At 40.6% G+C, this 27,818-nt stretch overlaps 1 protein-coding gene across 1 annotated transcript in view; it reads left to right on the top strand.

Moving 5' to 3' along the window:
- The first annotated feature begins 8,136 nt into the window (after nucleotides 1-8,136).
- DDR2 (discoidin domain receptor tyrosine kinase 2) overlaps nucleotides 8,137-27,818 on the top strand; it is a 31,493-nt gene continuing 11,811 nt past the window's right edge. The window contains exons 1-9 of the mRNA XM_029229975.1: nucleotides 8,137-8,311; nucleotides 9,799-10,030; nucleotides 10,344-10,491; nucleotides 10,882-10,987; nucleotides 14,940-15,123; nucleotides 20,340-20,583; nucleotides 23,683-23,745; nucleotides 24,552-24,682; nucleotides 27,337-27,547. Coding sequence (XP_029085808.1) covers nucleotides 8,232-8,311; nucleotides 9,799-10,030; nucleotides 10,344-10,491; nucleotides 10,882-10,987; nucleotides 14,940-15,123; nucleotides 20,340-20,583; nucleotides 23,683-23,745; nucleotides 24,552-24,682; nucleotides 27,337-27,547 — 1,399 coding nt within the window. The 5' untranslated portion in view covers nucleotides 8,137-8,231. The remainder of the gene's footprint in view (nucleotides 8,312-9,798; nucleotides 10,031-10,343; nucleotides 10,492-10,881; nucleotides 10,988-14,939; nucleotides 15,124-20,339; nucleotides 20,584-23,682; nucleotides 23,746-24,551; nucleotides 24,683-27,336; nucleotides 27,548-27,818) is intronic.

Below are 27,818 nucleotides of genomic sequence, written 5' to 3'. Positions count from 1 at the left end.
TAACCAGTGCGCCACCAGGGAAGCCCTCGATAAATGTTTTTTAAGCACCTATTCTCTCCCTTCATGTGCAATGAGAACTAAAAGAAATAAAAACAAACAAGATACAGTCCTTTTATTTTTCCCTCCAAAAGTTTGGCATCTGTAGGGGAGATAGGACTCACAGAAATAATTATATTACATAGCAGTCTGTACCTACTGCTATAACAGAGATGTTGAAAATGTCAGAAATCAGAGGAAGGAGAAATTTATTGGAAGTGGTACTATCCTCCCTCAGAAATGCTTGCTTTAGTTGAGTATGAGTTCATTAGCCTGCAAAGGGAGGGTGCTAGATAATAACTTAGGTTAGTCTTTCCACTGCAGGTGCACTGACCTTGCTGTACCTCCAGCAGCCAAGAACGCTCTTTCCTTGCATTTCCTGTGCCCTTTACACGAAGCATGTTCCCCTCTGGAGTCACCTGGCTTGCTGTCTTCCTTCACTGAGCTCTCTGCTCAGTCAGCTTATCTCAGAGGTCTTCCTGATCTCTTTAGTTAAAAGAGAACCTATTCCCTTTCTATACTTTATTTTCTTCACAGCATTTACCATCTCCTCCCCTACTAAATTTTTATTTGCCTTTTGTCTTCTCTCCCACCCTAGAATGTAAACTCTGTGACGAAAGGCACTTTGCTTTGTTTGCTGTTGTAACCCCATAAAGATCCCCCCCAATCATTGGGTGAATGAATAAATAACAATAGGATATTTTTAAAACAATGGATTTAGTAAGCAACAAGCAAACAAGTAGATTATCATGCTGTGGGTGATGTTGAGATTGGACTGGATTCGGGAACGACCTTTGGTTTCGGAAGGGACGGAGGGTGCCAGAGAGCAGCTTGCTTACTGATCAGCTGAGCTGCCATCAGCATCCTGTCATCTTGGGAGAGACAGCTTTCCTCAGGTCATTCTTTTGGCTAAACCAGAGCGGGGCAGTCTGGTGCACTGGGACAAACTTTGTGTTAGGACTCAGAGATGTGATCTAAGTCAAACCCCTATCGTTTAATAGCCATGGAACTTCAGCTGGTTTCCTCATATACAATTTGAAAATAATAATACATGCCCTCCCTACCACATCGGGTTACTGGGTGGGTAGAAAACAGGTAGGCGGGCTTCCCTGATGGAGCAGTGGTTAGGAATCCGCCTGCAATGCAGGGGACACGGGTTCGAGCCCTGGTCCGGGAAGATTCCACATGCCGCGGAGCAGCTAAGCCCTCGTGCCACAACTACTGCAGCCCGCGCACCTAGAGCCCGTGCTCCGCAACAAGAGAAGCCTCCGCAACAAGAAAAGCCACCACAACAAGAAGCCCGCGCACCGCAATGCAGAGTAGCCCCTGCTCACCACAACTAGAGAAAGCTCGCGCATAGCAATGAAGACCCAATGCAGCCAAAAATAAATAAATAAATTTATTTTTAAAAAAGTCATTATAAATATTGGCTATATTCCCTGTGCTGTAAAATTTAGAAAAAGAGGTAGGCAGTTGGACAGCACTTTTCAAATTGTGAAGAATTGTATTTTAGGGGTCAAGATGGCAATTGGGGGCACTATGACATGGCTGATAGCCAAAAGAGCCAGGAATGTCTGCCGTGGCGAGCCAGGCCCCCTCCCCAGGATGTCCCTGAGGGAAATATACACACAGGGGACAGTGGCAAAGGGAAAGCAAAGTTCTACTTTATTAGTAGCTGGGCTTGTGTCCTAAATGCCAATGCAGGTGCTCTGGTAAACTGGACTGGGGCATGTAGCATGTGGGTTAAAGGGCTCCAGAAGCCTCTCCTTGCCCATTAAGTCACCGATGCTAATGACTAAAACACTTAGCACATGCAACAACATGTAGGAAAAACTTTGAGGAGAGGACCAGAGCAGACCTTTAGTCAGGGCGTGGCCTTTGCTGCCTGATGGGATGAAGCAGAAGAGAGGACAGTGCCCTGTGTGTGACTTTGAAACGTACATTGACCTCACTCGTTGGTAATTTTGGCCTCATTGGGATCCTGTATTAGTATTTCCTCATCCTTACTCCTCCCTTCAATTTCATGTTCCAGAGTCTTCAGATTTTGAGAATCTGATGCTTCATTCCTAAACCTCCCAGATTCAAGCATAATGATTATCTGCAGAACCAATCACCTCTGATGGAGAAATTATACATTTGACAAGAATAGGCAAAATGATACTTTCAAATCTGACTTGGAAAATGCAGTGGACAGTAACATAGAAGAGTTTCAGTTGGGTATATGGCCATGTTTCTTGTCAAAGATGCCTGTATATGGTTTTTTTTTTTTTTTTTTTTTTTTGCGGTACGCGGACCTCTCACTGCTGTGGCCTCTCCCGTTGCAGAGCACAGGCTCCGGACGTGCAGGCTCAGCGGCCATGGCTCACGGGCCCAGCCGCTCCGCGGCATGTGGGATCCTCCCGGACCGGGGCACGAACTCGTGTCCCCTGCATCGGCAGGCGGACTCTCAACCACTGCGCCACCAGGGAAGCCCCCTGTATGTGGTTTTGCTTAATCATACTGTTTCTTAAAGTGTCAGCTGGCCCTTGACTCAGAGTCATCCTTCCCTTTCCTAGGGTTGGACAAGAATCCAGGAACTTTTCTGGGTGTGATACGGACAGAAGGGCTTCTTGCCTTCAGCTTGTCATGATTATAGTGGATATCCTTATTCTCCAAGCCCTCCATGTTCTTCAGGGACAGCAGTTTGGCTGTTTCTGTGCCAAGCTTGGGCACGATGCTCACATGAAACCATTTTCCCTTTGATGTTTTGCTACCTCTCCAGGGAACTTCTAGGAAAGGAGCTTGGTTCCTGTTAGCCCTGTAAGTTGCCTACCTTTGTCTCCTTCTAGCCTAGGGAAACCTCACCCATCTTCCTGCCACCTCTACTTCATCCTACGGCCGCTTAATGAGGGCAGGCTTTCCAGGAAGCCATTAGTCTTCAAGCAGTTTCTTATTTCTGCCCAGTAAACATAAATCTCCCATGGGACAAAGGAACAGGAAGTCTTTGGCTATCAGCTTTGGAAAGGGGCGTGAAAATATACAAATAAAAATCTCAATATATTATCCTACCCCAGAGGTTACTTTTTGAAAGACAGCTTCACTGACATATAATTGACATACAATAAACTACACACATTAAAAATGCACAATTTGGGCTTCCCTGGTGGCGCAGTGGTTGAGAGTCCGCCTGCCGATGCAGGGGACGCGGGTTCGTGCCCCGGTCTGGGAGGATACCACATGCCGCGGAGCGGCTGGGCCCGTGAGCCATGGCCGCTGAGCCTGCGCACCCGGAGCCTGTGCTCCACAACTGGAGAGGCCACAACAGTGAGAGACCCGCATGCCGCAAAAAAAAAAAACAAAACAAAAAATAAAGCACAATTTGATCTGTTTTGACATGTGTATAAACCTGTGAAATCATCACCATAATCAAGATTATGACCATATCCGTCACTGTCAAAAGTTTCTTTGTGTCCTCTTGTAATTCCTTCTGCCCACTCCTTCCTTCCCTAGGTAACCACTGGTCTTCTTTCTGTCACTGTAGGTTGACTTGTTTTCATTTTCTAGAATTGTATAATCTACAATATAAATGGACGCATACGGTATATACTCTTTTTGCCTGGTTCATGCTCTTCTTTCCCTCAGCACAATTATTTTGAAATTTATCTGTGTTGTAGCATGTATCAATAGAGCATTCTTTTTTATTACTGAGTAGCAGAGATGGGACTAGGGTGAGGCAAGGGAGGTGCCTAGGGTGCAAAGTGCAAGCTGGTGCTCACCCTCGGGATCCTGCAAAGGCAGCACTGGGACTTCCATGACCCTGGGAGTGGGCACCTCCTTGTATTTTGCACCCTAAACACCTCACTTGCTTTGTTCTAATCCCAGTCCTGCTGAGTAGTATTTCACTGCATGGATATATCGCAATTTGTTTATCCATTTACCTGTTGATGACATATGATTGTTTCCCAATTTGCGTTGTCTGTTACAAATAAAGCTGTTAAGGACACTCCTAAGTCTTTGTATGGACTTACACTTTTATTTCTTTTGGACAAATGCCTAGGAGTGAGTGGCTTCAGGACAGAATCAGTGTATAGATATATGGGTCTACTTCTGGGCTTTCTCCTGTTTCTTTGGTATGTTTGTTTATCTTATACCAACATCCCACTGTCTTGATTTCTGTAGTTTTATAATGTTTTAAAATCTGATGTTAGTTCTTCCTCTTTGATCTTCTTTTTCAAAGTTGTTTTGACTATTCTGGGATCTTTGCTCTTCCATATGATTTTTAGAATCAATTTGCTCGTTTATACAAAAATGCCTGCTGAGACTTTGATTGGGTAGAATGGACATCTTAATAGTATTGGTTCTTTTGACCCATGAACACTGTAGTATATTATCTCCACTTATTTAGATCTTTAACTTCTTTTTGCAGCGTTGGGTGGTTTTTAGTGCACAGGTCTTTCACATCTTTTGTCTTGTTTATCCTTAAGTATTTTGTAATTTTTGATGCTACTGTAACTTGTAATTGCTCACTGCTAGTTTATAGAAACACAGCTGATTGTTGTATATTGATCTTATGTCCTGAAACCTTATTAAACTCATCTTTTAGTTCTAGTAGTAGCTTTTTTGTAGATTTCATCTGATTTCTTACATAACTGACACTGTTATCTGCAATTAAAGGCAGTTTTATGTCTTCCTTTCCGATATGGGTGCCTTTTACTATTTTTTTCCCTTGCCTTATTGCTTTATCTGGAAATTCCAATATAATTTTTAAAATTGAGTTATAATTGACATATAACAGTATACTAGTTTCAGGTATACAACATACTGATCCTATATTTGTATATATTGAGAAATGGTCACCATAATAAGTCTAAGTTAACATCTATCACCATACATAGTTACAAAAATAATGTTTTCTTGTGATGAGAACTTTTAAAATCTACTCTCTTTGTAACTTTCAAATATGCGATACAGATTATTAAGTCCCATGCTGTACATTGCATCCCTGTGACTTATTTATTTTGTAACTGGAAGTTTGTCCCTTTTGATCCCCTATACCCATTTGGCTCAACCAATCTGTTCTCTGTATATATGAGTTTTTTTTGTTGTTGTTGTTGTTTGTTTTTTAGATTCCACATATAAGTGAAATCATATGATATTTGTCTTTCTCTGTCTGACTTATTTCACTTAGCATAATGCCCTCAAGATCCATCCATGTTGTCACAAATGGCAAGGTTTCATTCTTTTTTATGGTTAAATAAACCATATATATGGTATGTATGTGTATATATTATCACATCTTCTTTATCCATTCATCCATCAATGGACACTTAGGATGTTCCATAACTTAGCTATTGTAAATAATGCTGCAGTAAACATGGGGGTGCATATATCATTTTGAGTAGTGTTTTCATTTTCTTCAGATAAATACCCAGAAGTAGAATTGCTGGATTACATGGTAATTCTATTTTTAATTTTTTGAGGAACCTCCATATCATTTTCCATGGTCACTGCACCAACCTACATTTCCACCAACAGTGCACAAGCATTCCCTTTTCTACACATCCTTGCCAATACTTGTAATTTCTGATCTTTTTTATAATAGCCGTTCTAACAGATGTGTGCTATCTTGCTGTGGTTTTGATATGCATTTCCTTGATGATTAGTGATGTTAAGCTCTTTTCATGTACCTGTTGGCCTTCTATATGTCTTCTTTGGAAAGAAGTTAGTTGAGGAATAATTGAAATCTCCAGCTATAATTGTGGATTTGTCCTTTTTTTTTTTTTTTTTTTTGCTTCATTTGTTGTGAAACTCTGTTATTAGATGCATAAGTATTTAGGACTGTCATGTATTCTTGATGAACTAGCCCCTGTATCACTGTGAAATACCATCTTTATTCCTTGTCTTGAAACTTTTGTGTCTGGTATTAATATAACCACTTCACCTTTCATTTGATTAAGTTTTCGTGGTATATTTTTTCCATATTTTCTTGTGACTTATCTGTGTTTTTATATTTTAAGTGTGTTTCTCATAGACCATATGTAGTTTAAACTTGCTTTTTTAAAAAAATCCAGTCTGACAATCTCTACTTTCTAATTAGGGTATGTAGACCATTTATATTTAATGGGAGTATTTATATGATTAACTTAAAATCTATATTCTTGCTATTTGTTTTCTATTTGTCCTGTGCTCTTTGTTTCCTTTTCTTCTGCCTTCTTTTCAATTAATTGAATTTTTATGATTCTGTTTTATCTTTTCTTGACTTATTAGCTATAAGTCTTTTAAAAAATATTATTTTTGTGCTTGCTTTAGCGTTTGCAGTATGCATCTTTAACTAAAGTCTATCTTCAGATGATATTATACCACTTCACATAGAGTATAAGAACCTTTCAACAAGATAACTTCCATTTTTCCCTTTAAGCCTTTATGCTATCATTGTCATGCACTTTACTTTTGTGTATGTTGTAAATACCACAATACGTTGTTATTTTTGTTTAAATAGCCAATTACCACTTAAAGAGATATAAATAACATTAAAAATCATCTTATATATTTACCATGTAATTGCCATTTTGGGAAATTTGCTGTCGTCTTTATCTTTGGTCCTCGGTGCATAATGTGTCCTTTTCCTCTAGATGCTTTTAAAATTTTCTCTTTATTATCTGCTCTAAGCAATTGGATTATGATATACTGTAGTGTAGTTTTCTTCATGTTTCTTGTGCTTCAAGTTGTTAAGTTTCTTGGGTTTATAATTTTCATCAAATTGAAACAATTTTCCACCATTTTTTATTCAAATAATTTTCTGTCTTTCTCCCTCCTCTTTTTCAAGGTATCCATTTACATGTATATCTAGATGTTTGAAATTGTTTCACATCTTACTGATGTTCTCTTTTTGTTTATTGATTTATTGACTGATTCTCTTTTCTTTCATTGTTTCATTTTGGATAGTTTCTATAGTTGTCTTTATGTTCCTATTTTTTTTCCTCCAATATGTAATCTGCTTTTAATCCCATACAGTGTATTTCATCTCACACATTCAAGTTTTATCTCTAGAAATTTGACTTACCTCTTTTCTCTATCCTCTATAGCTCCCCTTATATTTCTGAACATATGCAACACAGTTATAATTATTTTGGTGTTCTTCTTTTCTAATTTAACTTCTATATTAATTCTGAATCAGTTTCAACAGATTTATTTATTTTTCTTATTATAGGTTCTATCTCTCTGCTTCTCTTAAAGCCTGGTATTATTATTATTTTTTTGGCATGGGACATATCTGTACTAAAAAATTATTCATTGTTATTTAAATTTAGCCAGGGATCCTGTATTTTATCGGCAATCCTATGTCCTGAGAGCTCTAGTCCCCTTGACCTCTACAGACTCTTACCTTTGTCTTCTGAGCTCAGGGAATTCTCCAGCCTCTGCCGGAGTTTTCACTCACTGTGCTACAGCCTGGACGTTCTCTCATGGAAGTAAGCTTTTGCAGTTGTACGGTTCATCTTCTTTGTTTCCTGTCTCTCAGGGATTGCTGCCCTTTGTTGTCTGATATTCATTATGTTGAAATCCAATTTTTCATATACTATTCCCGTTTTCCGGTTGTTTCACCCAGGGGAATAAATCTGGTCTTTATTACTCTATCTTGGATGGAGGAGGAAGTCCAATTCCGGAGGTTATTATTTTTAGCCAGAGTCTAAAACATGGTACCAATGGGGGCCAAAGCTGAGTGTTCAGTACCTTTATAGGAGAGTTTGTTTTTAGCTGTGCTCCATAGTTTCATGAAATCAGCTATCTAAGAAAAGAAAATGCTATGGGTCATAAAAGGTACCTAGTGATTATGACGACGGCTCACCACTGTTGGGAAACTGATTAGAAATGCATGTCTGCTAATAAGGAAATGGGGATGGGCCATAGAGTTATTACCAAATAAAAGAATAAATCAGCACATAACAGTATTGTCAGAGTTTGGACCAAAAGATAAAGTTAGCTGAGGTTCAAATGCTTGGAAAATTGAACACTAATAAGTTTGGAGGCAGGGCCAGGAAGAAAAGGCTGAGAGAGTCATAGTGGTCAAACTGGGGTCATAGAGGGTCCTAGTCCCTCTTTCCTGTCTAATAATCAATTGCATTCTAGCTGGGGGTCTCTGAAAATAAAATAAAAGGATTTCCTCTCTTTTCTCTTTGGTTTCTCTTGGTTCAGCCATATGCCGCTATCCTCTGGGCATGTCAGGAGGCCACATTCCAGATGAAGACATCACAGCTTCCAGTCAGTGGTCAGAGTCCACAGCTGCCAAATATGGAAGGTGAGAATGGATGCCTCAAGAAAACCTGAGTTCTGGGTTGGACAGAATTACTGACTCAAGGTCTAAGGAAGAAGCGTGGTACTTGGTGGGAGCTGGTGGGAATGGGGGAAGGGCATCAAAGTGGACCTGCTCTGCATGTTTTCAGGTAGAGAATTTGGGGCCCGGCAGCACATGCTGGTCTAGCAACTTCACCCTAACCACAGGGTCCCTAGGGCCACACCACCCACAGCAGCTCGGCTTATTGATATGCAGTGCACTTGCTTTATCTCACGTTCTCACCATGAGCTACTGCAGGAAGTGGACTACAGTGGTACGTATGAAAAAGTGTAGATTAGGCAGGTCACTGAGTGTTAGGAGACACGGCCCTCTTCTCAGTGGGTGTTTGTGAAACATCAATCACAGTGCAAGGCATCAAGGCCTTAAACAGACATTGAGGCATCCAACGAATTCTTCCCTCCTCTCAAGGATACCTCCCATAGAAGGGCCACCCTCATCCATAAACAAAGTATGTTGGGTTTCTTGTGGTCTAATATCAGGGGTCCTTTAAAGCAATAAACTATTGCTTGTCAAAAATTATTGTCAAAAGCTATTCAGCTTGTTAAGAAGTAACCTTCTTCCTGGAATCTAGTTCTTTTGGTGTAAAGCATTGATTTCTGTTAAAATGGAATCACCCATAGGAAAAGCAACCCTGTAAACCTTCTCCATGATTTCTGTCTTAGGGTATGAAAGATTAGAGTGATGTTTGGTGGGGTTGGAAGGGAGCAACAATGAGCAGGTGCCGTCTGTGAGAGAAGGCACATTCCAGGGAAGAGGGAAAGGGGTAAGAGGGTCCCAAAATAAGCCTTATAATGATTTCACAGTTTTGTTTGTGGGTAGCTCAGGCTGGAGGTAGTAAAATGAAACCAGATTATTTACTATTCCCTGACATACTCTTACCCCTCACTTTCACCATAGGTTTCCATGGCTTTTTGCTGAGCTGCCATGCTCACCCTGCTGGTTAAAATTCCACTACATTACACAACCCACACTGCAGGTCTTATGATTCCTCCCTCCCCACTCTTATAACTTGATATCCAGGCAAGGAGTGGTTAGCCTTGTTATGCTGAGACTGAAAATGGGGGGTGGGGGTGAGGGTGGTAAAATAACTCAGTGGGGAATAGAGGGTAGGAAGGGTTTCACTGCATGGGACCTCCCTTGAGATCACTAAATCAGGATGGGAAATAAAGGCTCCATGTCATCTGAAGGCCTCTAGCTCCCTGGTGGTGACTGTCTTTCTGGGTTTCATGGTGCCCCAGGAAGAGGGAACTGACCACAAGTGGGTACTGTGGTGACAGTCAGACTTGGTAGGGAGAGCCCAAAACGTCCATCTGGACTTTACTCCCAGCCTGCTGTCTCTCTTCAGCACTGGGCAGCTGCTTGCTGGGGACTGGTAGATAACTCTGTGGTTTCTTGGTTCCTTCCTCTATCCCCAACCCTCGTCAACCAAGGCTGGACTCAGAAGAAGGGGATGGAGCCTGGTGTCCTGAGATTCCAGTGGAACCTGATGACCTGAAGGAGTTTCTGCAGATTGACTTGCACACCCTGCACTTTATCACTCTGGTGGGGACCCAGGGGCGCCATGCAGGGGGCCATGGCATTGAGTTTGCCCCCATGTACAAGATCAATTACAGTCGGGATGGTACTCGCTGGATCTCTTGGCGGAACCGGCATGGGAAACAGGTGAGAAGAAGACACATCCAGACCCTAGGATGTCTGGGACCATATTTTGACTTAGGCTAGAAGAGGAAGTACACAGGTTGTCTATGTAGGTATGTGTGCCTGCAGACCTGGGATGCCCTTGTAAATGTGTGACCCAAGATGAAGGAGGGTGGGGTGGGGGTCACACATAGGGATATCAAGGCTGCTGAGTGGATACATTCTGCTCCTTGAATTAAAAGGAGAGGTTCCATCAAAGAGATTATGACTTGGGGAATGAAGAAGAGTCAGCATAACTTCATAGCATCTTCTCACTCTTTCTTTTATCTCTCCTCAGGTGCTGGATGGAAATAGTAACCCCTATGACATTTTCCTAAAGGACTTGGAGCCACCCATTGTGGCCAGATTTGTCCGCTTTATCCCAGTCACTGATCACTCCATGAATGTGTGCATGAGGGTGGAGCTTTATGGCTGTGTCTGGCTAGGTAGGTCTCTAGAGAGAGCGTGTAGACCTTATTAAAAACCCCAGCCCCTGGGAAATAAAGGCAATCAAATCAGAAAGAGGAATTACTTTCACCAAGAATTTCACCGGAATTACTAATCACCAAGAAGTGATCCCCTCTTGGTTAGAGTAAAGAAAGCAATATTATTCATCCACCCAGGGCTTGGTGCCCCACACCTGGCATATGCATTCTAAGTCACTTTGCTGACTGCTGCTGAGGACTACTCCCTGTGTGCCCAGATTGAGTCCTAGGTGGACACATTGCTCAAGATTGCAGTCTTGAAGCCTCAGGTAGTTCCCTGGGATAGTTGTTCTGAGCAGCAGGTGCATCTCCTTCCCAAAGGCACTGACACATCTGTGTTTCCTTTGGCAGATGGCTTGGTGTCTTATAATGCTCCAGCTGGACAGCAGTTTGTACTACCAGGAGGCTCCATCATTTATCTGAACGATTCTGTCTATGATGGGGCCGTTGGGTACAGGTAAATTCTGTATTGTTCTGGGAACAATAATCAATGACTCAATCAGTCAACTAGCCAATGTTTATTTAGCCCTTATACTAGGCATTGTGAGATAAATTTAGATGAAGTAAAATATGTAGTCTTTATTTGGAAGGAACTAAGAGCCTAGTTTGGGAAGACAAAGTAATCAGAAGGAAAACAACAAATTATACAAAGTAAGGGCTAAACTTTGTGGTATGGCTCTAAGTACGGTAGCCATAATTTTTGACCCTCAAAACAAGATGTGTGGTCTGACAAAAATAATAGCCTACTTATGGAGACAAAGGGACAGAAGATTTGAAGTTACAAGTATAATAAACTGGACAGATAAAGAAGTTCAGAAAGAATGAACCCCAGAAATGTAAATGCTTTAGAAATTGTGAAAAGAAGGAGACTATTAAGGCTTACAGTAGACAAGAAAAGATTCTAGGATGAGATGATAATTGGAGCAGAGGAGGTAGGTAGAGGGGAGCAGAAGAAGGGGATCAGGGATGAGGACCAGAATGGCCTGACTATAGCAAAAGCTAGAACTGGGAACAGCAGAAGGACCAATGGATACATGAAATGAACCAAGGGAGGGCCATGGTGAAGTATATTCAGATACAGAATGAATTTAGGGTTGGATAAGAGATGTTCCCACCTATCCCAATTCACTCCAAGTCTTGCCATTCTTCTTCTACCCCACTTCAACACTTTTCTCTCTTAGGTTAATCTTTGTCTGCAAAGATTGAGCCTGGCAGAGAAGTTAGACCATAGTGAAGTCCACACCAGATGGTGGAGGTTGCTGGTGGTTGAGAGAGAGATTATTGAGTCTCAGGAAGAGGAGTGTGGAATTACAGCACTTCCATTGTCTTGGGTGTGAAGAATAAACTACTGCCCTCCAGCTTCCACGCCTTGTGTGAAGCTTCCATGCCCCACTCATCCAGTCTTCTATTACTAATCACTTCCTTTCCATCTACTTAGTCACTGTTCTTCCCCTTTTACACAATCTGTCTTGGCATCATTTCACTTAGCCACACCCAACTGCCATCAACTCAAGGCACAGAGGAAATCAGAGATCAATTGAATTCAGTTTAGTTTAGTAAGTCTTTGCTAATCAACTGTTACTATGTGCAAGGAATTTGGTAGGGATTCAAATATAATAAAGTCATTGGTCCTACCTTTAAGAAGCTCACAGTTAGGAATGGGGACTAAGCCAGGATATAAATTACTATGATACAAGCATAAGAGTAAGAGATACACAATGAGTGCTTTGGGATTCAAAGAAACAAGAAAGCTATAGAAGGAAAACAGAGCATTGGGAGTGAAAACACCTGGATTCATGTCATAAAATTATTTCTGTTTGCTATGAGGCTGAAGTGATAAAAAAAAGTATATAAGGAAAGCATTTTGTAGAGATAACGTGCTATATACATGTAAGTTATTATCTGATTGGAGGACCAGTTAAAATATAATAGAATAGAGGAAATCTGAAATGACCCCAAAGGATGGGTAGAACTTTCACAGGTAAAGAATCTTGAAATGGCATTTTAGGCAGAGGGAATACCATGATGACAAAAGAATCATGGTTGTAAAGTTTAGGGGAATGTGTGGGAAAGATCAGCAGTTTAGTTAACCATAGGCCATATTTATGTAGCAAGGCAGTAGATTAGAAGCATAGCAAGGCGGATTTTGTCATATTTTGGAGGAACTTGAATGTCAGGGCCAGGAAGAAGAGGGGAGGAGGAGGAGTTGTTCTTCTTTACCAACATCATCAACACAATGTGTCACTGAAGGTTTTTAAAGCTGGGGAAGAGCATGATGGGAGCTGTGCTTCAGACAGATTAATCAAGCTGCATTCAAAGGTTAGATTTGAATAGGAAGGGAGGAGATGAGGGGGACATTTTCTAATTCCAAATTCTGTCAGATGAAAAGAATTAATGACCCAGGCCATAATGCTGACTGTGGGAATGGGAATGAGAAAGATACTCATTTAGGGAATATTTGTAGTCTGATTGGATACAGGGGGCAAGACAGTAATGTGAGAAAAAGAGTTAGATGAAACAATAGTCTAAAACAATGGAGACAACATTTATTCATTCAACAAACATATTTTGAATGCTTATCATGTGCCAGGGACTCTTAGTGGATATGGAAGAGAAGTATAATTGACAGAATTGGGAAACCTAGGTGAAAGACTTAGTTTAGAAAGGGATGATGATGGATTCAGTTTGGAATATAAGTTCAAGGGACTGACAGGACATTCAAATAGAGAAATAAGGCAGGTAACTGGAAATATGGCTCTGGATGGACCCCAGAGGAAAGATAACAAAATAATCACAGAGATTTAGACACAGTCAGCTTCCACCTAATAATTGAGGTCATGAGCTATCTAGCTGGGGGGTAGCTAAGTGATGAGATACAGAGTTACCTGATTCAAGCTCTCAGGAAATAAATAGTCATAGTAGCAAAAGTTACTTATTTAAATTTAAAAAAAATTCTAAAAGTAATATATACTGTTGTCGAAATTCTAACAATTCTAAAGTATATGAAGTAAACAGGGAAAGTTTCTTTCCTTATTGATTAAATTTTGATGGAAGAGAAATTGAATAAGCATTCCTTCTAATTTGTACTGCTTTTCTGAAGACTTTCATGGGGATTTATTTTTCTGGGGATAATGGGCAATATATTCATTGGAAGTAAACTTATGTTCTCCTAGCCTTCTGATCTGTAGAGAGAAGAAAAAGATGGCAAAACCTTGGAAGGGAGATCCAGGCTCTGGTCACTGTGGATAAGGCCAGTCAAATTTTATAATTTGCCAAACAGTTTTCAATGAACAAATATATTTAAAAATGTACCTGTAAGGCTGGCATAATCACTCTTAATCCTTTTTTTTTTTTTGGTAATTCACAAATTTTACATAACATTGTTCTGCCTATAACCTCATGGGTCACATGGATTATTGCTTGAGTGTGAATATCCCAATCTCTTCATTTGGGAGACTCTTGACATACCTTCCAGAGCTTGAGGAGAGAGAAGTTCCACACGATGGGTTCTTGTTCTGTCCCTCCATAAACAGAAGGAAGGAGGTCTCTTTATGTTCTTCACTTAGTCAAATTAACATCAATACACATCCATCCCACCCAGCAGTCAGGCTTCTGGCAAACTCAGCCATTCAAACAGAGCCTTACACTCGGAAGTGAAAAGGCTGCCAAGCTAGAAAATAAAACGAAATCCAGTGCCTGAGACTCTCATGTCCATGCATTTTACTCCATGAGTCTAGTATTCTGCAAATGTAATTAAAGTTAAATATAAATCAGTATTTAAATTTGTTAGAAGTTACTTTTTCCCCCGTTTGTTCGATATCGAATCAAGTTGTTGGAGATGTGGGGTAGAAGAAGGCATGACTGGCTTCCCTGGATTTGATTCACTGAACAATGACAACATGCAGTCAAAGTAGAGTCAGAAAAGTTTCCAACCAGCTCTGGGACCATTTATTTAGTGATGAGCAAGTGCCACCATCTGCTGTAGTATTTGTTCTATGCATTCATTCATTTACTCATTAATGGATGAATTAGTCAAATGCATTTGATAATATTGAATCATTATGTAAAGACTTGTTAAGTATATAAGAACAGGTAAGGATACAATAGATCATAGAAAGCTTTTCATATAAAATGATTAAAAAAAGGTGTTTAAAAGCTTTGCTATTATAGAGTTAAGCATCAAATATTTTGTAAAATTCATTTATATGAAATTCTTAGTTCTCCACTGATGCAGGATAAATGAGTCAGTACTACAAAATATATTGGATTTTTCATAATTCTTCAACCTCCGAGATAATCGGCTCTTACAAAACCTGGGGTGAAGAAACTGGGTAAAAGCTCTTCCATGAATATGTAATTAACTCCAGGTTCCTCTCTCCCTTTTCCTTCTCCTCTTTTGGCTTGAGCAGCATGACTGAAGGGCTGGGCCAGTTGACCGATGGGGTGTCTGGCCTGGATGATTTCACCCAGACCCATGAGTACCATGTGTGGCCAGGCTATGACTACGTGGGCTGGAGAAATGAGAGTGCCACCAATGGTTACATCGAGATCATGTTTGAGTTTGACCGCATCAGGAATTTTACTACTATGAAGGTCAGTGGAGTTAGGCGTAGAAGCCAAAATCATGGTGTAGGGAAAAAGCATGCTGGAAAGAACCCTAGGGTGGTGCCAGCAGAATGGCATTCAAGCACATATTCTGCTGCTAGCTAGCTGCATGCATTTCTTGAGTCACTTCATCTGTCTGGGCTTGTTTCTTCATTTGTAAATAAGGATGTTAGATTAGGTCACTGTTTCACAATGTATTTGGCTGTTGTTGTCTCAACACCAGAGTGGACATATCCATTATGCAAAGTGGGCACAGTGTCTGGGACCCACGATACTTGTAAGGCCCGTGGAAATGGGCCTTTAACTTCTTTTACTGTCAGAATAAAAGACATGAGCCTTAACGTTGAAAGTTTTTACCTTTTTAACAAAACAGTTGTAAAATATAATTTTAACATATTTTTTGTGGAGGGAGTGGCCCACAAAGGCAGTAGTGATGAGGGCCCTTGGAAGTCATTCCATGGCCCCACCCAGCACTCTGCAGGGAGGGGACACACTCTTATCTGTAAGGGTGTCTCATTGCAGCTCTGATTCTCAATGGAAGAAGAAGGAGCTTTGTATTTTGAACCACTTCCCATCCCTGAGTGTTTCTTCCATGCCCACAGCACTAAGAAGTCACGACAGAAGATCCCATACTGTTCTGTTCCCAGAGTTCTTTGTTTCCTATCTATTATCATTTATCTGTCTATGTGTCTGGTTCTCTTACTAGACCTCAAGCTCCTTCTCAGACTCTGCTTTCTGGTCTTTGTACCCAAGCGTCTGACACTTAATATATACAGGCTCCATAAATGTTTGCAAGTGAACAAATGATATACTTTATTGCCTACTCTAGCCATTTATGGTTATAAATATCTCTGCCACCTGGGGTAGAAGGAGGAGGAGATATGATGAACATCAGTAAGACACCGAGAATATAGTAGTATTTTCCTAACTATAAACAGAAACTTGAAGAAGGACTGGGGCCAGGCAGGAGGAATCACTGTGACTCCTGGCTGGGCCACCATCCGGATTCTAGACCTCAGGCCCAGGGTTTCAGTTTGTCTTCTCTGTGGGACCTCCGTGACTCTTTGCCCAGTCAGAGGAGTTGGTTATCCAATGAGTGAGATTCAAGGGTGAAATGAGGTGGCTTTCCTAAGGCCTCAAATGTAAATTATTAGGTTTTTGGGTTTGTTTTTTCTGAAACACCATCACCCAGAAGTCTGTATTAAAATGCAAGTATTTTACCTCAGGGAGAGTAAAACAATAAAAAAAAATTAATGTCTTAAATGAAATAGCAGACGTTATTTTATCAGTTAACTATTACAGAGTAGTTAAGAGTGAGTAGGTAAATTTCATTGAGTACTTGGATGGAAGCTGAAAGACCTGGGAGAAGCCCAGACTGGGTGTGCTCTGGGGAGAGGTAAGTGCAGACCATGAGAAGAACTGGGGGGGGGGACTTAAGGCCTGATTTCCATTTTCTCTGGGGTAGGGCCTTTCAGGAGAGCCTACCCTGGATGTAAGGGTTGAGGACCTCTCCGTTGGTATGGTGAGTTTCCTGATACTTAGCTCAAATGATAGTTTTTCCTTTTTTCTTACTCAATCCCAAGTATGTTTCAGAGAGAAAGGAATGGAAGAAAAGTCCATGCAAAAAGTGACCAGATTAGACGTTAAACCTGAATTCTAGGTTCTGGGGGTAAACAGATGAATAAGAAATGGTCCCTACCTTGGGGCAATTTGTAGTTCAGTGGGGGAAGACACTATTTATTTGCAAAAGAAGGTATGTAGAATGACATGGGGACACTGAAGAAGGGAAACTGTATCATTCCCAATAAATAAAAATTTGTTATTCTTGGCACAAACCTGGAGTCAAAAAGAAAATGCATGTCTACTATATCACTCTCACATGTTAAGATGATAATATCTCCTAGTTGGATTAATAGCTATTAGTTAAACGATGAGAACAGAAGGATCAACACATACCCAATCTGCCAGTGTGTTCCTCAAAATGGCTCTTGGGAAGTTGTAAAATGTGTGTGAAATCGTGTGTTAACACATTATTCTTTACAGGTTTATGGGGGGGGTGGGGGGAAATATGCCCAGTAACAAAACTATGTATGCTTCAAGGAAAAATTTATTTGTATTGCTGAATAATGTGTATACCCAATATGTACCTATGAACATGTGTATCAATTCATTATAGATCATTGGGAGAATTTCTAGTCACAAAAATAATAAAATGTATTTTAAAGTCCCCATAAAGTTATAATATTTGCTCAATTGCCTTTGATCTTCCTGAGTCCCCAGGAGCTCCTGTTTAACTAGTTTATCACAGATCAAAATTATTCAAAAGCATATGTCTGCATTTAGAAGGTGCCAGAAACCTCTCAGGAGCTGACTCAGAGCTAGTCTTCTCAGGACTAGCAGGCCAAGCAGGTGTCTACCATATTTTAATTTTTCTGAGACAAATGAAAAGTAAAAGACGACTTTCAGGTCACTGAAGTCTTCTAGAGAGTAGTTTTTTACTTCTTAGGCAAAGTACTGCGTATTTCCCTCCCTGATCTGATTATAGTTAAAATACAGCATTTAAAAGAAAATCAACAACCCAATCCAAAAATGGGCAGAAGACCTAAATAGACATTTCTCCAAAGAAGATATACAGATGGCCAAGAAGCACATGAACAGCTGCTCAACATCATTAATCATTAGAGATGTGCAAATCAAAACTACAATGAGATATCATCTCACACCAGTCAGAATGGCCATCATCAAAAAATCTAGAAACAATAAATGTTGGAGAGGGTGTGGAGAAAAGGGAACCCTCTTGCACTGCTGGTGGGAATGTGAATTGGTACAGCCACTATGGAGAACAGTATGGAGGTTCCTTAAAAAAGTACAAATAGCACTACCATATGACCCAGCAATCCCACTACTGGGCATATACCCTGAGAAAACCATAATTCAAAAAGAGTCATGTACCAAAATGTTCATTGCAGCTCTATTTACAGTAGCCCGGAGATGGAAACAACCTAAGTGCCCATCATCGGATGAATGGATAAAGAAGATGTGGCACATATATACAATGGAATATTACTCAGCCATAAAAAGAAATGAAATTGAGCTATTTGTAATGAGGTGGATGGACCTAGAGTCTGTCATACAGAGTGAAGTAAGTCAGAAAGAGAAAGACAAATACCGTAAACTAACACATATATATGGAATTTCAGAAAAAAAAAAACTGTCATGAAGAACCTAGGGGTAAGACAGGAATAAAGACACAGACCTACTAGAGAATGGACTTGAGGATATGGGGAGGGGGAAGGGTAAGCTGTGACAAAGCGAGAGAGAGGCATGGACATATATACACTACCAAACGTAAGGTAGATAGCTAGTGGGAAGCAACCGCATAGCACAGGGAGATCAGCTCGGTGCTTTGTGACCGCCTGGAGGGGTGGGATAGGGAGGGTGGGAGGGAGGGAGATGCAAGAGGGAAGAGATATGGGAACATATGTATATGTATAAGTGGATCACTTTGTTATAAAGCAGAAACTAACACACCATTGTAAAGCAATTATACTCCAATAAAAACAAAACAAAACAAATAAAGAAGAAAAGAAAATCAAATCCACAAAGCATTTAGAAAATGAAAAATTACATATATCAAAACAAATGGGATACGTATAAAACCACACTGAATAAAATTCATGGTACTGAATATATTCTTTATTATTTTTTTAAATCTTTATTGGAGTATAATTGCTTCACAATACTGTGTTAGTTTCTGTTGTACAACAAAGTGAATCAGCCATATGCATACATATATCCCCATATCCCCTCCCCTTTAGCCTCGCTCCCACCCTCCCTATCCCACCTCTCTAGGTCATTGCAAAGCACCGAGCTGATCTCCCTGTGCTATGCGGCTGCTTCCCACTAGCTGTCTATTTTACATTGTGTAGTGTATATATGTCGATGCTACTCTCACTTTGCCCCAGCTTCCCCCTTCCCCCCTACCCCATGTCCTCAAGTCCATTCTCTATGTCTACATCTTTATTCCTGCCCTGCCACTAGGTCCATCAGTCTAACATCAAAGATAAATGCATAAACCAATTAATTAAAGTCAGAAAACTGTAGAAATGATCATAAATCCAAGACCTTATTTTTGGAAAAATAGAAAAAATTTTACTATACAAATCAAGAAAAAATAAATTGAAAGAGATTCTGAAACATATATTTTTATATATAAATGCATTTAAAAATATACTCTATTTATTACATAAATATGTTAAGTCCACAGGAGAATGAAATCCTATGCTATTTACTTGCATTCTAGAAGGATTCCCAAAACATCTGTAGGAAAGATTATTACCTACCCCACAGGCTACTTATCCAACACTTTGCAGATTTCAAAACATCTGAAAAATGTATTGAAGCTGTAGTTGGTATTTCTTTGATTTTGTTCTTAGCCTTGTTCCATTTACTTGTGTTCAATAAACTAGAACTGTTAATTCATCCCAAGGAAGGTACAACAAAAAAGCTACCTTCCTAAAGGCCTTCTTTTCTCATCTCAGAAAATATCTATGAGGAAGATTTGAGGCTCTCATCAGAATGGCTTTACCTAAGCTGAATTTAATTAAGAGAGATAATTAAGTTTTGTGTCTCTGGCTGACAAATGCTAATACCCGGCAGTGGAAGTGAGATTTCTAAAGAGAAAGATGAAATTATATTGGATTGTGTATTATTTCAGGTTTCTCATCGAAACCTGTTGAAAGAAGTGGACTGGCTTTGGAATGTACATAGGAGAAAGTAGTTCAGAATAGCTCCATTCTGGGCAGATAGCAACCGTGGTTGAGAGGACTGGAGTGGTTGGGTTACAAAACTCTTTTGTAAAAAGAGCAGAGAGAGTTCAGGGCGAGGAAGGAACTGAGAGGATGCTGGTCCAGCCCTCATTTAACAGATAAGGACGCTACTCCCAGCAGCATGCAGTGAGGTAGCCAGGGGAGCACAATTGCAAAGAGGTGACTGGGGTAGCAGCCCAGGTTTTATAAGGTATCACTGCCACTGTGAGATTCCTAGAAGGGAAAAATGCAAGACTGCAGAGCACCAATTATTCACCAAGGGTGGTGCTCAGAGAAATTTGGCAGGTCTAAGATCTTACTGGGTTAGGTTGCACTGTGTCCCTAGTGCCACCCAACAGGATCGCCCTGTCACTCACATGCCTTTTTCTCTGCCAGGTCCACTGCAACAACATGTTTGCTAAAGGTGTGAAGATTTTTAAGGAGGTACAGTGCTACTTTCGCTCTGAAGCCAATGAATGGGAACCAAACGCTGTCTCCTTCCCCCTTGTCCTGGATGACGTCAACCCCAGTGCTCGGTTCGTCACGGTGCCCCTCCACCACCGCATGGCCAGTGCCATCAAGTGCCAATACCATTTTGCTGACACCTGGATGATGTTCAGTGAGATCACCTTCCAATCAGGTTGGGAGCTCGGGGGCCCCTTAGGGAACTGGGAGCAGGGTGGTGAAGGAGGAGGGCGGTGTCCAGAGTTTCTCACTGGCGGGTGTCTGAAAGGAGGACGGTTGTACAGGTGGCTTCTCATGGGTAGATAGAGGGACTGTTTTCTGCGACTAGTGTAGTTGTGGAAGGGTAGGGATGAGGATGTAGAAGTGGACAGAATGTTTACTTGGCTCTCACATACATTTGTCTAAAAGAGATGTAAGATAAAGGATTAAAGAAAATGAGTACAATGTGTTAAAACCTTTATGTAAATCAAGCCAGTTAAGGGGAAGCACACCTAAACATTATTAAAATATTTAAATGAAGATGTCTAAATAAAAGTAAAGAGAACAATGAACCCCCATCCATCACCTAGCTTTACTAACCACTGATGTTTTTTTGTCATGCTTGTTTCCTTTATTCCTCCTTTTTTGGTATAGTATTTTGAAGCAAATCTGAGACATTATTTGATTTCACTACTAAAATTTTAGAATACACCTGAGAAAATAACATTACCTTCATAATAATGCCATTATTACATCCAACAAATTTATTAGTAACTAATTCCTTAATATAATAGCCAGTCCACATTCAAGTATCCCTGATTGTCTAATAGTGTCTTACTACAGTTGGCTTGATTGAATTAGGATCCAACTAATTAGCCGCTTTTGGTGTATTTCCTTTATTATATTACTAGGTGGTATCTCTTTTAACCTAAAACAGTTTTTAAAAAAAATTCCATTCTGGTTTTGCTGATTACTTTCTGTGGTGTAATTTTACTGGGGCTTCTCTCCTCTGTCATCCTGTAGACTGGTGGTTATATCTACAGGTGAACTTGATTCAAATTCAATATTCATTTTTGCCAAGGATTTTTCATGGATAGTGCTGTGTACTCTATGCTGAACCTCGTCATGGGGATGTTATGTTGGAATCTCTTACTTTTAGTGATGCTAAGATTGATCTCTGGGCTCAGGTGGTTATCCTTTCATTGAAAAGTTCCCAATGAACTTTCTCCTTAGGTTTTATCCTCCATTGATGACCAGTGCTTAAATTATTTCATTAGGAGTTGCTAAATGGTGATTTTCTAATTCTTTTATTCCTTCTGCATTTATTATCTGAGTTTCTTCTGAATAGGAGAACTATTCCCCATATGCTTGTTAACCCTGAAATACAGTTCATGTTGGAAGGGCAGCATACATAATTAATTTTTTCATCAATTTACAGAGTAATGAGTCAATGCTCTAGCAACCTTCAGCGGTATCTAGTAGATTTTATTTTGGTTTTCATCCTCACTAACATTAAAGAGGACACATTTTTAGAGGTGTGTTTAAAAAAAGGATTTTTTAAAAATTTACTTATTTGGTTGCGCTGGGTCTTAGTTGCAGCAGGCGGGCTCCTTAGTTGCAGCTTGCAGGCTTCTTAGTGGTGGCTCGCCAGCTCCTTGGTTGCAGTACATGTGTTCCTTAGTTGCGGCATGCGAACTCTTAGTTGCAGCATGCATGCAGGATCTAGTTCCCTGACCAGGGATCGAACCCAGGCCCCCTGCATTGGGAGTGCGGAGTCTTATCCGCTGTGCCCCAGGGAAGTTCCCTCTCTGAGGATTTAAATTTTATGACAGGATTCTTTACCTGCCTTAGAGAAGCATCCATCTCTTAATCAAAATAGAAGTCACTAAGTATCATATATGTACAGTTGACCCGTGAACAACATGGGTTTGAACTGCACGGGTCTATCTATATATGGATTTTTTTCCATAGTAAATATTACAGTACTACACAATCCACAGTTGGTTGAATCCATGGATGCAGAACCTCGGATATGGAAGAACCATGTATATGGAGGGCTGATTTTAAGTTATATGCAGATTTTCCACTGCGCAGAGTACTCAGTGCCCCTAACCTGCACGTTGTTCAAGGGTCGATGGTACATCTCAAAGAGGAATATAATTACTTAATTCAATACAGTTTCTTCCTGAGAATCTCTTCTTTTTTATTCTGCTGACCAGAGTCCTTTTAGACACTGTCTTGAATCTCAGTCTTAAGGGTCTGACTTTACAGCACTTACCTGATTGTTCCTTGTATATCTCCTTCACTGTTACTTCCTCTTTATACCATATACTACTTACAATGAACATGTGTGCATTCATGCATAAAACATTATTGAGCATCTACTATATACCATGCACTGTCTTATTTATTAGGTTACAATGACAAACAAGACAATGTCCTTGACCTAAAGGTGCCCAATGTTTCATAGAAAATGGATGAGTAAACTTAAAATATGAAACACTGTGGTATGTACTAAATGATATAGGCACTGGGTACTACGGAGCCAAAGAAGAAGTAAATCCAAATCAGACTTAGGCAGGAGTATATTATTTGGGGTAGGGTGGGCTACTGTAACAAATACTCCAATAACTTATTATTGCTGACTAATTATTATTTATTATTACTGATAGTCTTTGCATATTCTAATTCTTGACCCCCTTGATTAGACAAGTCAGAGGGAAAAATTAGTTACCAACATCAATCTGTCAAATACACTTTTGGGAGCTAGTCCTAGAAGCTTCAACAACACTGTAAAGGATACTCTAATTTATTTCTAAGGAAGAAGGCTTAATTTATAAATTAAAGAGCTAGGACTATGAGGCATAGTGAAAACTCTTTTGTAAAACACCGTAATTTCCTTGAAGGGAAAGCGCATCTGAACCCTATGTCTGTCCTATGTCTACTTACCCATTGTATTCTCTCTACATTTTGTTGAATTTGGATCTCACTTCCTATGCATGATTCATGATAATGTGTGGTCACAGCCCTCTGATAACTCTCTTTAACTTTTTTGTACCATGACACTTAGTAGGTAATAATTGAAACAAAATTTTTACAAAAGAAAAGTTACCCTTACTATTTAGATGAATGGCAATATTTTTTACTTAATATATTATATGATTTAATTTCTAAGAAAGGCTTGTAGCAACCCAGTAAGTCGATTTCACAAAGTGCTAGCTTACAACCTGCCTTCAGAAAAACCACTACCGAGCTGTCTTCTTCCCAGCTCTGACTCACCCTTGTTTTGTGACAGATGCTGCTATGTACAACAACTCTGGAGCCCTTCCCACATCGCCTGTGGCACCCACAACCTATGGTATGTATGCTTCTTGGTTATAAAAATTAAGTTGAAGGGACCTCCTGGAGGATGAAGAAGGGTGGAGATTTGCAAAGGCTTGACTGTGTAGCAGGCTTGATACCAGGTGGCTTTCAATGAAGAGTACCTCTGGAAAGATAGGACAGACCACCTCCAAAGTTAAGGGCCCAACCTCACTCTCTTCCCTGCTGGTCCGTGTGATTCTTCTGCTGAGGCAGAGTCTGGAGCTGTTCCAACTGCTTCTTAGAAGTTTGGGAAGCTTGGAGCCAAAACAGGGAAAGGGATATTTCTAGGTGAGACCCATTGTAGGGATCTCAATGAATGAATGGAACAAAAAGCTAGTCTCTCCAATTGGAGAGAAATATGGAAAAGTGTATGCATTGCTTCAAAACAGTCACTGGCTGTATAAGTCAGCGATCTGAGAAACACGTGATCAAGTGTCTCCAAAGAGGACTCTCAGCTGCCTTGGCATGTCTCAATGCAGAGTGAAACTGATTCTTCACCTGTTTTTCATGAGGTGTGATTAGGGGCCATGGTATAAAGGGAGCAAAATTTTGGGAGGAATGGAAAACCTCTCCATTATCCAGTCTAATACATGAGGAAGAGGAAGCTACTGTCCCATGGCGGAGGGCTGTAGGATATAAGAGCACAGGAATACAAGAGTAGCAAGACCAAGTGTTAAGTGGCATCTTGTGGAATTATCCTGAAGGAATAGGTTCTGCCTTCTTATCTCTAGTCCAAGCCCTTATGCTCTTCCTTGCCCCTTGAGATGATAATATTCTTCGTCCTTCTTTTCCTGGTTACAGATCCAATGCTTAAAGTTGATGACAGCAACACTCGAATCCTGATTGGCTGCTTAGTGGCCATAATCTTCATCCTCCTGGCTATCATTGTCATCATCCTCTGGAGGCAGTTCTGGCAGAAAATGCTGGAGAAGGTGAGGAAGTGCAGGACGATCACGGGGTAGGAAGCTGCTCCATCCTTTCCTGTGCTGCTTCATTAATATCCAAGCCAAGTTTCTCACAGTTCTATTCCTACTTCTTTTTGTACTTGCAAGTTATGGTTGGGGAGAACCTGCCAGTCCAGTGGTTAGGACTCTGTGCTTCCACTGCAGGGGGCACATGCTTCCCCCCTTGTTGGGGAACTAAGATCCTGCATGCCACGTGGTACGGCCCCCAAAAAAGAAAGTAATGGTTATGCATCCTTCTGAGTGCCTCCTCAGATTCTTTTAGTCTAGGCCAAATGATCTATATACTTTCTATTACATTTGTCTAACACTTTACAGTCTGCAAAGACTTTTTCCTTGATTTTACTTGAGCCTCACTGAATAATTGTGAGTTGGGCAGAGTAGTTATATTTAACTGTTTTGCTGATGAGAAAATGTGATGTGCTCAAGGTCATACAGTTAATATCCTGCTTTCTATGCTTGTTCTAATTGTCAGTCTTGAAATTTGTTGACTTCTTTTCTTCTAAAATATATACCTTTCACCACGGATGGAATATCTACGACTTTTCTTGGTGTCTTAGACCAGATAGCAATTCTGGGCACTGCTGCTAAATGTGTGATACTCTTGGGGTTGGCTGATGATAAAGTGTTTCTACCTTTAGTCATGGACATTGTCCCTGGTCAGTGAGCTCAAATGGATGTGGACTGTGAGAGATCATAGATACTCTGGGCTGTGAGGCTTTGAGGTGCCCATCGAGGGCAGGGAACAGGAGGGAGGGAATAGGCTGATTGTGTTTATAGCCTAAATATTTGGGGATGGGATCTCAGAGGAGACCAGCGCCTACGTAGAGTACATACCAGACAAAGGGAAAGGGCACTGTGAGAATGGACTGGAACCTTCTGAACTCTTTGTGGGTAGGACAAGAGGAAGGGGCTGAAATCAGAAAAGTGAGGGGAATGACCCAGACGAGTAGCATGCAATTCCTTCTGATGTGTTACACATTCAAGTTCTGAGATGATTGAGGTTTATTTTAAGGACTTTAGGCAGGAATATTTCACAGAAGAGAGGATCTCTTTGCTTCCCACAGAGACTTCTAACATTAGTCTAAAAATTAAATTAAAGGTTTCAATCCATAAATAGTGACTGAAGGCTGAAAGGCAGAATCCACAGAGAGCTCACCCACTGGCATGATGAGGCAACAGCAAAACCTTTTGTCTTTTAGAATGCTAGAACACACGTGGTATCTAAATTCCAGGATGCGGGGTAGCAGAGAGTGGTGGTGGTAGCAGTTGATGGTCTGACGGTTCATTGGACAGCTTGAAGCTGTGTTCTTACCGAACAGTCCGTTATGACTGCATTTTAGTTGAGGGGGGAGAGTCTGTGTTCTCTTCTCTGTGAGCTATTTTTCTCTTTATTTGAGCCAGAATTTACCACTCTTTGAGTCTTTCTTCTGAGTCCCACTGGCATATATTCATGGGCTGGGAGAAGAATTTTGGATTGGAGACTCTCCAGGTAAAAGGGAGAACAAAAATTTTGCCCTTGAATGTTTAACTTGGTCCTTCAAGAAATTCTTTCTGTCCCTGTACATCCTGAGTAAGATAACTCAGGATGCCCTGGAATGACATAGGATTTCTTCTGGGGGAAAGAATTTTTTTGTAGAAGACCCTTAAGCATACCTATGTATTCCAAATACATTGCTCAAAATAGCCTTATGCTGTAGCATTATCTGCAGGAGACTTACAGTGGTGTCCTCAGAATTCTCTCTTTGAGAGAGTCAACCGATATTTATTGAGTACCTACTATGTGCTGGGCTCCATGCTCAGTATTGAGGATATTACTGCAACAAGGGAACTCAGTCTAGGGTATGGAGCAGACATCTAAGTTTCTCCACTGAGCACCCAAAGTGTGTTTGTTGGAGTAGAACGTTTCATGTGTTTAAATCCAAATAGTCACCTATACTTAGATTATGAGATTTTCCTTTTGAAGGAGCAGGCAGGTCATATTAAATAGAATGATGGAACAATTAGCTGTTTTATTCTTCTTATTCCTGTGTTAGGTATAACTCATGTTAGTATCCCTAGCACCTAGGGCTTTCCTTTCTTATTTTGTAGCCATTTTATTTTTGGTTAGTAAAAATGCAGGGTCAAGGGGGTATTACCCTAATCTACAATGACAGAGTGGTCAGGTGAACTACAGATTCATCATGTTACAGCACATTTGTTGCATTAATAAGCATTTTAATTTATGCCTACACAAAATCAATCAGGTGAGTGGTGTCAGGAAAACCCATTATTTAACAGAACATTGAAAACTCTAAGACTGAGAAACTCTTTGATTGGCTACTGATAGGTTCTAATGGTGTCACGTGAATAATGCTTGTAAGTGTTTCAATGGAAGTTAATTAATGTTGGCAGTGCAGAAATTTGGAAGTCAAATTCTGCCTTGAAGAAATGAAAGATGATTCTGAGTTTCTACAACACAGGCATTTGTGGAACCAGACTGAACCCCTATCACTTGCATTGCTTCTGGAGTTTGAGTATTAAAAAGTTATTTCATCTGAGTGGAAGAGCTGGGTTTAAGAAGAGGAGGGAGTGATGATCCCTTTTGTGTCAACATGCCTTTCTCCCCTGTCCTTCTCTTTCAGGCTTCCCGGAGGATGCTGGATGATGAAATGACAGTCAGCCTTTCCCTGCCAAGCGAGTCCAGCATGTTCAACAATAACCGCTCCTCATCGCCAAGCGAGCAGGAGTCCAACTCCACTTACGATCGCATCTTTCCCCTTCGCCCTGACTACCAGGAGCCATCCAGGCTGATACGGAAACTCCCAGAATTTGCTCCAGGGGAGGAAGAATCAGGTGAGGATGAAACAGTGAGCAGAAAATTGAGGGACAAGATTTATGAAGGTGTGACACTATTGCTCCTACTCAACCAAGTCTAATTTTAGCCGAGAGAAGTCCACCTTCTCCTGGGGAGTCCACACTGTCTTTCTAGATTTGGTCTACTGCTGCTCCTAATTGAATCTGGACATCTCTCCTTTGCTACCGCGCGTAGCAGATGTTTGGAGGGACCCACTATCAGAAGAAGAAAAATAAATAAAATGCATTATTAAGGCATTAACACCAGAAG

This window comes from Monodon monoceros, unplaced genomic scaffold, assembly GCF_005190385.1.
Source record: "Monodon monoceros isolate NGI ecotype Baffin Bay Population unplaced genomic scaffold, NGI_Narwhal_1 Super_Scaffold_18, whole genome shotgun sequence".
Taxonomy (NCBI): domain Eukaryota; kingdom Metazoa; phylum Chordata; class Mammalia; order Artiodactyla; family Monodontidae; genus Monodon; species Monodon monoceros.
Note: the sequence above shows the minus strand (reverse complement) of the source record. Positions and strands in the feature narration are given on the sequence as shown.